This window comes from Pinus tabuliformis, chromosome 9 (assembly GCF_031772625.1).
Source record: "Pinus tabuliformis cultivar Carrire ecotype Pingquan chromosome 9, CPIR1, whole genome shotgun sequence".
NCBI classification, from domain to species: Eukaryota; Viridiplantae; Streptophyta; class Pinopsida; order Pinales; family Pinaceae; genus Pinus; species Pinus tabuliformis.
In genome coordinates, this window is record NC_142307.1 from 1,788,449,781 (window position 1) to 1,788,462,769 (window position 12,989).

General features: G+C 36.4%; 2 protein-coding genes across 2 annotated transcripts; both read right to left on the reverse strand.

Annotated features, from left to right (window-relative positions):
- Positions 1 to 4,442: 4,442 nt before the first annotated feature.
- On the reverse strand, positions 4,443 to 10,538 carry LOC149155916 (uncharacterized). Its single transcript, XM_089444569.1, has 8 exons — positions 10,488 to 10,538; positions 10,159 to 10,329; positions 9,956 to 10,069; positions 6,731 to 6,829; positions 6,552 to 6,647; positions 5,264 to 5,440; positions 4,997 to 5,089; positions 4,443 to 4,694 (listed from the first exon to the last, which is right to left on the reverse strand). The coding sequence occupies exons 1-8, from the start codon at positions 10,536 to 10,538 to the stop codon at positions 4,578 to 4,580; spliced, it is 918 nt and encodes a 305-aa protein (XP_089300695.1). The 3' UTR covers positions 4,443 to 4,577.
- Positions 10,539 to 10,570: 32 nt separating this feature from the next.
- LOC149155917 (E3 ubiquitin-protein ligase UPL3-like) lies at positions 10,571 to 11,469 on the reverse strand. The gene is made up of 3 exons (XM_089446151.1): positions 11,152 to 11,469; positions 10,804 to 10,974; positions 10,571 to 10,714 (listed from the first exon to the last, which is right to left on the reverse strand). Exons 1-3 carry the CDS (start codon positions 11,200 to 11,202, stop codon positions 10,598 to 10,600), a joined length of 339 nt encoding a protein of 112 aa, XP_089302277.1. The 5' UTR covers positions 11,203 to 11,469; the 3' UTR covers positions 10,571 to 10,597.
- Between the last annotated feature and the right edge of the window lie 1,520 nt (positions 11,470 to 12,989).

Sequence of the window (12,989 nt, forward strand, 5' to 3'; positions counted from 1 at the left end):
GGCTAAAAAGTGTCTGTAAACACAATTAATTAAAATTATCAACTTTATTTTAGTTTTTAAAATTATTTTATTTTATTTTTATTTTTATAAATAAAATATTTACATTAAATTATTTACCATATATAATTAAAATTATCAAATTTATTTTAGTTTTTTAAATTATTTTATTTTATTTTTATTTTTACAAATAAAATATTCGCATTAAGTTATTTAATGTATCTTTATCATATTAGACTAAAAAAGTGTCTCTAAACGCAATTAATTACTACTCCTACTAAAGGTTTTTAGGTTAAATGAATCTCCAACAACTGAAGCACACTGGAATTTTTTTTAGGTTTTAAATTATTTTATTTTATTTTTATTTTTACAAATATTTACATTAAGTTATTTACAATATCTTTATCATATTAGTATTAGGCTAAAAAGCAGCTGCTGCTGCTATATTATTATCATAATTATTATTTTAATCTATTATTGGATGTTAATGAGGCGAATTAAATTTGACCCAATCAAATTATGACCAATTTCCATATTATTCAGGTTAAATATAATATATTTAAAACTGAGGAGACCTACATAAATTATTCCTCGAAAACTATCAAGTTTTTGTTCTTTTTGTTTTTTTTCACAGTTATTCCACATCTTTATAATTGAAAGTATCTCTAAGAATGTAAAAACGTAGATTTCATTCGATAAAGACATTTTGTATTTAACTGGAACATACCGTTTTTAGACTGTCTTCTCTGTCCACTGAAGATCACTGCTCTGTTCATCCTTGGTGTAATAAAAAATATTCCTCGGTCTCTATCCATGGAAGACCATTTCTCTCCTCAGCCATCATTGTAACTAAAAACACGGTCATTTTGTGAGGATGCCACAACATCCCATGCTCTTAATCTATATGGTAGTTAACTGTTTTGTAACTGACATCCTTAAAGCGTTGTTCAACGTCAGTGACCATCATGCAGCACATCAACCAACACGTGTAACAAACCTCCCTGAAGTCTCTGTCAACTCCCACTTCAGCAGGCTAGCACATGTTTATACGGTGACTGTCACAAACGTTTTCAAATGCCCTTGACTGTCACCATTTGATTCAATACATTTTTAAACTAAAAAAAGTAATTAAGGAGACGAGGATGATGAAGACAACGATGGTTGTCCATTTAGCAACTTCTGAGTGTTTGTATCTCCTTTACATATCGGGTTCCTCTTCTGAGCATCAAATTCTCATGGTATATTTACACATTCTGACATAATAAATATTAAAAAAATTATATATTGAAAAATCTGGAATAAAATGGTATGTATGATACGAATTTACTAGAAGAGTACAATAAAGGTTATAAATGTAAAATGAATCCCACCGACTTAAGCACAATGGATTCCACTGGTGAAAACCCCAACTATAGAAACCCACTCCCAGATTACTACAGAAACCTTGTGGTTTAGACATGCCACTTACAAAAGATTTATTTTATTTGTGTTTTCTGCAGTTCTTCACCATCTTTATGTTTGCAGATGCGAGGTATCTCTTGATAAGTAATACACAAATTTCATTCCATAAAAATATTTTGTATTTAATAGCTGCATATCATTTTTAAAGAAGAATCCTCGTCTGTATCTGCTAAAGACCACTATCTAATGAATACCATATTCTGCTCAGCTGTCCATGTATTAAAAAATCTTTCATCGTTGCCTCTCTTCCGTTGAATAGCCTTGCTCTGCTCAGCTGTCAATGAAATAAAAAAATATTTTCTCATTGGTTATTAATTTAATTTATAGGGCACATTCGTGAGGTTGTCAATCGTTGTCGTCCATTTGGTGGGCAACCTCAGAGTATTTTCAATCTAGACTTCGACTACTCCTATGAGAGTCAAATTTGTATTGTATATTTGTGACAATCCGCGAAAAATTCTCTCGGAAATCTGATCCAGCTCATGAATCATCCAATGGGAATCATATGGTCATGGATTCCCTTTCTTATTGAATGGCTCGCATAAAAGGTTCACATCGTTAAATGCTTTGCACCTGAATGACAAGTCGTAAGTCGTGCACTTTGGGAGTTTTGTAACCTCACGTTCTTCTTCGATTGTCTTTGACAGAATAATACGAAGGGAGAAAATTGAATTAGGGCATTCCGCTTGGCCATTCTAGACGCCGGCATTTTATTACTCGGACTAAATGAAAACCAAAATTATTATACGCCGATGGTCAATGACTCAAAATGCGGGGAATCGCCTTTAGCAAAAAAATAATTATGAAGTGAGATAATTGTAGTCTGCGGTTTTTCGGTCAAGGAATCGAATACCTCCAGGAGACAGAATTGGGGCCACTATACTTTAATATATAATAAGGCTGAAGAGGGCAGCATTTTTCATTAAGCTGAATCCTCCATTTCCCTTCATCATTTTTCGTTCTAAATCTGCGGGATATCTTTTTCCATTAACTCTCTGCTCTTTTTCTGGGCCTTCTTCTCAATCAAGTAATTGTTTCTTATCATCAGTGAGTCGGATTGGAAGTTTTTGAGATTTGTAGTGTGCTGTAAGATGTGCCGAAAGTGGTTATTCATGCGTAGAGGCAGATCAGAAGAGCAGAAAGGACGTCAGAAGCAATCCATGTCCACGGTGAACCAAGCGAAAAATCGGCCGATTCCAGCAGTAACATCTGTTAAGAAAAAAACGGAGAATATTTCTGAAGAAGATGTTGACAAGGCTGCAGAAAATTTCATCAACTCGTTCCACAAGGATTTGGAATTGCAGAGGACGCTGTCTGATCCTCAATACTATGGCTAACTCGAAGGAGCCACTTAAATATTCCTATGTCGATCACTTCTTCCGCCTTGCTATGGAGATTTTTTAAGCTACAGTAAATTGTTGCTCTGTAACAATAAGAATAGAAAGATATATATGATGGAGCTACGTTGTAATACTGCGTTTATGTTTCTCAAATTCCATATATATATTTCCTTCTATATTTCCATTTTCTTCGTTGTATACACGCAAACTAAATTTGTTATACACTATGAACTGTGTTCGATCGTCCCTGCATAATCTATAATCGCCTCCTGTTTCAAATCGAAATTTGCTGTGCTGTAGCCTTTACCGGTGGCATAACATTGTGTCGCAGTTTTTAACAACCAGGTTGTAACTAGTGGGAATTAACTATACATATATTCAAATAGAATGCTTTAAGAAACGTATAAGTCTCTGATACATAATTTCCACGCTAAAAGGTAAACATATCTGTTTACCTTTACATGGTCTTGTTACGTTGTTTCGTTATACTAATATTATGCATGGAATATGGATATCGCTAATCCACTCAACCAATTTCAACGAATTTGGTAGTTTTTTTCCACAGTATTTCTAGATTGGGAGTGCGGTCAGTCTGAATATTGGTTGACAAATGATCTCTACAATCGTAAGGCATTGTTACTAAGATTTTGGTATATATTTTTAAGCTAAGTTCAGTATAGGGTGAGGTTAGTTTCAATGTCAAATAAAAGAATGAATGAGTTTGCATGCCCTTGTGTGCTCCTCATACATGGGGTGACATGAAGAGTCTCCGTGGGAGGCGGAGGGGGACTAGGAAGCTTTTGTAGTTTGAATTTAGAATGATTTCCATTAATCCTCACACTTTGTTAGTGAACCATTGATTTCGATAGATCTACGTGGTTATCGAAGAAATAGGCAAGTGGATCTATGCAAATAGTGATAATTTTTTCAAAGGAATAAAAACACAGTTGGTGATGTTTCATCAACTACTTTTCGGTTGTCATAATTACCCTTAGAAAACCTTAATTTTGCTTCATTAATGATGTCTTCAAGTGCTGATTTGCATACTTGCCTGAGTAACGTTTATCTAATAATAGTTTCCCATAATACATCATTCTTTTTTTTTTTTTGTCTATATATTGTTTGAATGCGTCCTTGTTGCAAAGAGTGAGATCAACATTGGAGGGACAAAAAAGGATCATGGGAGGTGGAAAGGTCCACCTATGTGGAAGATACATCGTGTTAAAAGAAAAATTTACAATGTCGAAATGAGGTAGGCATGTCTCATCCTTACAGTCATGACTTTGATAATGATAAGTACAATAATGAACAAGGGGAGCTGCGACGCAGCGAGTCCCTGCGTGAAGTTGAGCCTGTCTATTACGCAGAGGAAAACACATATCAATATATAGTCAATGGCATAAAACAATGAACTGAGTTTTTAAGAAGCAAAATGCAGCTTCTGTATACAGCATCATTGAAATCAGAGATAGCAAATTTATAAGTTCAGTTATGCCACACTTGCACCAAGTGATGCTACTGCTAAGAAATTTTATACTGTGCATCCGAAAGTGAAACTTTTAGAGTATTGGAAGGAACTGAGTTTTTAAGAATCAAAATGCAGCTTTTGTATACCAGAAGTGTCACCCATTAACAAAAGCATCGTTGAAATCAGAGATAGCAAATTGACATTGATTTTTGCTGCATCGAGTTGCTTTCCTAAGAGCAAAAGGTAGGCAAAAGCCTTAATGACAAAACTATTACACACTGCAGTCGATCTGATTCAAGTTCTTATCTAACTTATGAAGTTATTAGGACACGGACATTGACTGTAGGCCGAGAGATACATGCTGTCTGCAGTTGAGCAGAGCCGGTGATGGCGTACCCAAATGCATATTTGAAGCATCCGTTGTACACCTGTATCAGAGATATAAATCATACATGGTAAGCATTCTTTGGACATGGGATGTCGTAGGCTTCAGTTTTTAAGAAGTGGTAGTAAGAGCTAAGAGCAAATTTAAACTTGCTAACATTTGACAATTAGATCATAACCCAAAGCCATGACAAATGAATATATTGTTTCAGTGATAGCAAACTGACATTGATTTTTGCTGCATCGAGTTGCTTTTCTTTGTTTTTCAGATTAATTCACAACAGGGCTTAATAAAAATAGCTAAGAGCAAAAGGTAGGCAAAGCCTTAATGACAAAACTATTTCACATTGCAGTCGAGCAGAGACGATAGACGCATAAAAAATGCGAGGTGCAGCGCCATGGCGGACCGAAATGCATATTTGAAGCCTGCGTTGTACACCTGTAACAGAGAAGGAAGCGGGGAAATAAGACAATGCGTAAGATAATGCAAAAGAGATTCTAACTCACAAATGAATATATTGTTTCAGTGATAGCAAACTGACATTGATTTTTGCTGCATCGAGTTGCTTTTCTTTGTTTTTCAGATTAATTCACAACACGGCTTAATACAAACCTTTTTTAATGATGTTTGTAACATGCCAATAGGTTGGTAAAGATCATCTCCTCCACCAAATGTGCAGGTTGACACAACAGCTTTACAATTGTTCATAAATCTTTTATCTTCAAGATCAATATCAAAGCCTCCACGTTCACTATAGAAACCACAGTGTACAGTTGTTGTCTCCTGTACCTAAACAGAAAACCAGTCCACAAAATTTAAATACAAGTGTTGAGATTAGGCACCGCAAAAAAATTGTAAGTGTATTTAGTTATGCATATGACAAACCATGTAACAGTTTAGAACATCAGACTCACAATCAGTTAAAGTGTCATGCATCCAGCCAAGCATACGGAACAAACTGTTCACGTAACATACTGTTGAATCAAAAGCAATATTTGGCCAAAGTTCAAACATTTGGGCCCCCACAAAAATCTCAGAAATATCTGGTATCTGGAGGCAGCTTATAACCTTGAAACTTTCTTGTCTCTCTTGGAACAGCATAGAGCACACTTCTAACAGGACTATCACTGGCCTGTTCTTACCAAACAAATTGCCATGTGCACGATACAATAATAGCAAGTTGAGAAGCAGGGTAGCTTCAGGATTATTTAATCAAGTACAATCATGATAATAAATGTGTGTGGAAACAGAGCAGTGAGACTCCTACGTATTTCTATGGTTGAGCTGTTGACATTCTCTCTGTCCCTGGATGAATTTGGTGTACTTCTTGAACAAGCTTGGAGTAATTGAGAATGTTTCCCTTGGTTAATGGAAGTGTTGGTGCTGTAGCAGCTATGGGCCTGGATTGCTCCCTTGTTCATGGGGTTTGATCTGGAAGCCATAGAGTTGGCAGGGGATATTGGCTTCGTAAGCATCAAAGCCTGGATTGCTCCCTTGGTCATGGGTTTTGTTGAAGAGATCACTATAGATCCATTGTCCTCCTATAATATCAAAAAAAATAAAACCAGAATATAGAAGAAATACAATAATTTTACCATTCAGTCTCTGATCACTGAAAGGCAGATTGCGAACAACAATGACACGGTAGTCCCATTGACTTACTTTAGCGGCCATTTGTTGGACATGAATAAAATTATCTTATGTTGGATGGAGAAATGGTATATGAACATCCTTATTCTCATCTATATTAAGTGGTGTTATAAATCTGCTTGTTTGATAACTGGATTAGCGTTTGTTGAAGAGATCAAAATAGATCCATTGTCCTCTTATGATCTCAACAAGATTAAACCCCGAATATGGAATAAATACAAAAATTTTAACAGCAAACCTTGTGACTGACCTTTGGAATTTTACCATTCAGTCTCTCACCAAGTTTCTTTCCTTCTGCTTCTTGTTCCAACAATGTGATTTCATCCCAAAATGCTACATAGCACACCTGAATTTCATCCACTTAAATCAGAACTACTCTGATTTAATAGCAAATCAGAATAACTTGAGAGTTATAAATGTTGACACAACAGCTTTAAAATTGTTCATAAATCTTTTATCTTCAAGATCAATATCAAAGCCTCCACGTTCACTATAGAAACCACAGTGTACAGTTATTGTCTCCTGTACCTAAACAGAAAACCAGTCCACAAAATTTAAATACAAGTGTTGAGATTAGGCACCGCAGACACAGGGTAATTCTGAAAAGCAGTTTCTACATGTCTAGTTCATTGAGAGATGACATCTGATAAGGTGGAGTTAAAATCTGATTGACTGTAAGAAATAGTGATGAAAGTATTTTTGTGCTTTCAGATTCTGAATTGTGACATTTTTAAACTCAGTTTCTTCCCTGTAACAATGTGTGACCATAACTGCCCTTCGATGCCAAGAAGAGGCTCACGAACATGAAATTGGATTTAATTGTTGCAATTCCAATACTGGAGGAATGGATTAAGCGTATAACCAATTGATTGAACACTGCCGTGAAACTATTGGGTGTTAAATAAAAGATACATTCATTTCATCTATTCACAATGATGCTAATTGCACTATTTATGCTCAGTGAGCAGTTAAGGTGCAATCACAGAGTTGACACCTCGGAATTAGTCATCTTCATTCATGCTAGTGTGGAATCGTGGATTGTGAGGTCAAAGTATGACGGGTCACCTTATTTACGTTTTGGAACCATTTGTTGTTGTCACAAATTCTGTTGAGGGAAGGGCTCTGTGTTGTTTTTGTTTTTGCTTTGAGATAAAAATGGATGTTTTCCCATTTTGTTTTCTCTGTGAACTAAAGCTCTTCTATTTTATAACCATATTTGGTGATTTCATTCATAAAGTGTAGTTGGAACTTCAAGTCGGAAACCTGTTAATAAAGAGAAAAACCTTTGTTGTACATTATTTGATGTTGACTAGCTTTATTAGCCTACCATTCGAAAGCCTGTTAATAAAGAGCAAAACCTTTGTTGTACATTATTTGATGTTGACTAGCTTTATTAGCCTACCATTCGAAAGCACTCTCCTACAGGCATGACAATATCGAATTAAGGGTTGTATCTTTGTTAAGCCTGAAGTTGGGTAAGGTATACTGGCCTTAACGATAATTAACCTTCCAACACTATTTGATTCATACAATTCTAGCTTGCCAAGTTGATTTGTAATGAATATGCCATCCTGTAGGAAGATTGCCAAGCTCTTCTTTAACATTAGCCATATTGAAGTTACCATAAAGATTCCATGAAATAGAAGCAAATTTTAGGCTAATTCCAAGTTTATCTTTCACTAGTAGTGTTGAGGGATAAATGTTGGGTGACTATTAACTTCATTATCAAAACTCAAAGTAGTTCGTGGGTTTCTGTATTATGAAGAATGATCTCTGCTTTTAAAACGGAGTATGGCCATCAGTAAGATACAGAACATGTGTATATGTGTCACATGAACAATTCTGGCATTACCACAATAATCTATGAAATGTTGAAACGAAGCTAACCCTTTGCAACCATACTGTAAGGCCATGGCATTTATTTCTGTTTGCTAGGACCAAGTTTGGCCATAGGAGGAATTCTTGTACCCTCACAAGTTCGTTGTAACCTTATTAGGGTTTGGGCAGGGGTGTAGCATTAGTAACTTGTAATAAAACAACAGATCCCTATTGTACAGTCACATCACTGCTTATGAGTTATGCTCAAATGATGTATGGGAAAAGAGAATTTTGGTTGCACCTGCACCCCATTGTGGGATATGTGGCATAAAAATCCTAACAGTATGTATTTCATCAATAATAAATTTTGGGAAATGTTGTAGTTGTTGATTGATAGACAAGAGTATGGCCATCAGTAAGAGACAGAACATGTGTATATGTGTCACATGAACAATTCTGGCATTACCACAACAATCTATGAAATGTTGAAATGAAGCTAACCCTTTGCAACCCTACTGTAAGGCAATGGCATTTATTTCTGTTTGCTAGGACCAACTTTGGCCATAGGAGGAATTCTTGTACCCTCACAAGTTCGTTGTAACCTTATTAGGGTTTGGGCAGAGGTGTAGCATTAGTAACTTGTAATAAAACAACATATCCCTATTGTACAGTCACATCACTGCTTATGAGTTATGCTCAAATGATGTATGGGAAAAGAGAATTTTGGTTGCACCTGCACCCCATTGTGGGATATGTGGCATAAAAATCCTAACAGTATGTATTTCATCAATAATAAATTTTGGGAAATGTTGTAGTTGTTGATTGATAGACAAGTCTAGATACATAGCACAAGCATCTGCAAATGTTAAAAGTCTTTGATCCACAAGCCACCATTGACAGTTGTGCACCATTTGAGGTATGTTGGACCTGGCAGTTGAAATGAAGCTAACCCTTTGCAACCCTACTGTACACCTTCAGATCAGGTTTAAAGGATAGCTCTGGATTGATTTCGGTCAATAGGAATGCTACAGTTTTGTCACTACCCTGGACAGCAGATGAAAAAACACAAAATGCAAAACATGCATAGACTGACATTCGAACTAAAAATTGCAACAGCTTCGCTAATGCCAGGTAACACACACCTACAATCCAAGCCACAAGAAACAATTTTTTGGGCATTTGTCACTACCCTGGACAACAGATGAAAAAACACAAAATGCAAAACATGCAAAAGGCTTGGACTTGGACACAAGTCACTGCAAGAGATTTGCAATCCCTAGAACTCTCTGCCAACAAAAGATTTTCCGGTAAACTCCAGCCTCAGCCATTCTTGTAACTACATAGCTACTAACAAAGACCAAAAGCAAAATGCCTGGAAATAAGACACTACACGAGATTTGCAATCAATAGAACTCTCCTACAAAGAAGAAGGCTATTGGACAGAGGGGCAGGTGCATGCATGTTCATATAGAAAGATATAACTACTTCAGTTTTGCTACAGAAAAACTAGAGTTCCACAGCAATGGCATATGCATTTTCTTTATAATTTGTCTAGCACATGAAGTTAAGAAGTCGAAATAACATAGAATTTGAAAAACAATAATGGGAATATTCTAAATGAAACTCCCTGACTCTCCAATACAGATAAATGTCTATTTTATTTTATTTGTCTAGTACCATTCAAGCAAAATCTATTCACGTGTGGTTTCAGATCGGATAGTCAATATGTGTCTCAACTTTTTAACACAGCACGAATAACAGTCAGATGAACGATAATATTTTAAGTACCTAATCAGTGGGTCTGTCCAGAGCAAGGGAACCTGACATGCCTGGCACCAGGCTAGAACCAGTGAGAATATCTCTAACAATGCCGCTTATATTGAGATCAAGAAGTGCCTTGGCAGCTAAAGCAGATCCACCAGCAAATTTAGATAGAATCCTAATCAAACCCTGCAAGCCAATTGATAATATGAGACCATGCAATAAGTTATAACAGAACCTTCCAATTTTTTTAACAAATAAGTCACTTATGTTGATACCGTATATGTGGATGTACTAAGAGATGACTGGCCACTTCCAGAAGTACCGACAGATATAAGTCTTGCTGCTTGTGTAACCAAGCCATGATTACAGAGTTCATCTAATTTCTCAGAAGAAGAGGCAAAAGATTCTACAATCCGAGTCAAACAAATACATGCATCTTCGACCACCTGCGTAACAAATATTTATCATTGGCCAGAGGAGGAAATGTACTTCAAGGTAAACATTCAAAGGATCAATAAAAATTGAACACAGAACACAAACAAATATCTTTATAAACGCACTCCTACGTTAAATATGAAAGGAGAATATGCAAAAAATAGATTACCTTTGAGTCATGAAATTGAAGAAGATTTGTCAATATTGGCACAGCATCCATTACAAATTCCGCTGCATCAGATGGAATCTTCTTGCAAATGTTTGCAGCAGTGGACAATGCTACCCTCTAGTGCCAGTGAGAATATCTCTAACAATGCCACTTATATTGAGATCAAGAAGTGCCTTGGCAGCTAAAGCAGATCCACCAGCAAATTTAGATAGAATCCTAATCAAACCCTACAAGCCAATTGATAATATGAGACCATGCAATAAGTTATAACAGAACCTTCCAATTTTTTTAACAAATAAGTCACTTATGTTGATACCGTATATGTGGATGTACTAAGAGATGACTGGCCACTTCCAGAAGTACCGACAGATATAAGTCTTGCTGCTTGTGTAACCAAGCCATGATTACAGAGTTCATCTAATTTCTCAGAAGAAGAGGCAAAAGATTCTACAACCCGAGTCAAACAAATACATGCATCTTCGACCACCTGCGTAACAAATATTTATCATTGGCCAGAGGAGGAAATGTACTTCAAGGTAAACATTCAAAGGATCAATAAAAATTGAACACAGAACACAAACAAATATAAATTTAACGCTATGCCATCTTTATAAACGCACTCCTACGTTAAATATGAAAGGAGAATATGCAAAAAATAGATTACCTTTGAGTCATGAAATTGAAGAAGATTTGTCAATATTGGCACAGCATCCATTACAAATTCCGCTGCATCAGATGGAATCTTCTTGCAAATGTTTGCAGCAGTGGACAATGCTACCCTCTAGTGCATTCCAAGAGCAGACTCAAACATAAGATTAAATTTTCCTATATAAACAAAAGCTAATGAAATACAACTTTTGCGACTGTACGTGAACACCGCTGGAGAAAAATTCCAGATAAGATAGCACTGCCATTAGAGCACCAGCACGAAGGCATCATCCCTCTTACAATCCCCCTTAGCAAACCCTGAAAATATACTTACATGTATCTAAATATTATGGCCGGATCCTCCTCCGCTTGTCCGCCCCTTCACAGATTCATAACATGCCAACAAAAGTAAGCTCTCAACTGTACCAGCTCTCAACTAAGAAACGACAATGCAACATCAAATTTCAAATTTAAATAAAAATAAGAAAATCAACCGATGTCAATAAAAATAAAAATGAAAGTCGAAACTTTTATCCACCTTGTGGGCCCTACATGACAGCCATGTGCCTAACACCTATCTCCCTAGCATAACACATGCAAGCTATACAGCAGGCCACCTAAGGTCGCATCAGGTTAACAGCTGTGATCAGGGAGATTGAACCCTGAAACCCGGGCACTGTAGCTGGTGGAATACTACTACTCAAGTCCATCCTCTTCCTGGATTGAAGAAACCCACAAACGCATATTTGAAAAATCGATGGTTGCAGACCTAGACCTAGAGTGGAATCCTTTTCCATTGGAGGATGATTTCTTTGCCATCAGAAAGAAATGGCTCTGCGATTTCAATTCGAATGTGAAGAAGGCCATAGAGAAGGAGCCCTTCATTTATCGCATCAGAACTCTAGTTTATTGTAATAATGGCTTGTATCCCTTTAGCAAATCGTTGTCTTAAGGAGGGCTAGGTTACCGGAAGGTCAGATGCTCGGACCAGAGAACTCTCTTTCTATCTTGTATTCTTCTATGTCTTTTTCGTCATATCTGTGGAAGGGCTTTCAAGGCCATTTCAGAGGCAGTTACGAAGCATGGAGTACCATAGTTCCTCTATGGCAGAATTGGGGCATTAGTTTGAGGAAGAGCATGTTAAAATGAATAGGCTATTGGAAAAACAAAGGAGCTTCGCAGAGGAGGAGCGAAAGGCATATAAATTGCTCAGAGAACTCTCTTTCTATCTTGTATTCTTCTATGTCTTTTTCGTCATATCTGTGGAAGGGCTTTCAAGGCCATTTCAGAGGTAGTTACGAAGCATGGAGTACCATAGTTCCTCTATGGCAGAATTGGGGCATTAGTTTGAGGAAGAGCATGTTAAAATGAATAGGCTATTGGAAAAACAAAGGAGCTTCGCAGAGGAGGAGCGCAAGGCATATAAATTGCTCATGGATATAAACATGAATTACTGTAGAGTAAAATGTTGTTAAGTTCAGAAAACTACCCAAAGAGTTGCGTAATTAATTAAAGAGTTTGGAAGAACTCTGGCTTCCTCAAATCTCAGAGTACAGAGTATCATGAAAAATCGTATTATGATGTTTTAGAATTTTTTTCATGTGGATTTCAAAACTTCAATCTCTATAGGTATTGAAAATGCATCGTTCTTTAAATTGGAAGCAGTTTCTAAAAGGATTTTCAAAGATTCAATATTCAAGAGTATTGAGGATGGATTATTTTCCAATTTCGTAGCAATTGATAAATAATTTGGTAGTATTAAATTCTCTACAAGAACTCAATTTTTGAGGGTTGCACATATGGAAGTGCTCATGATACATGTATCAATTAGCAATTTAGCTCTAGACCAACCTA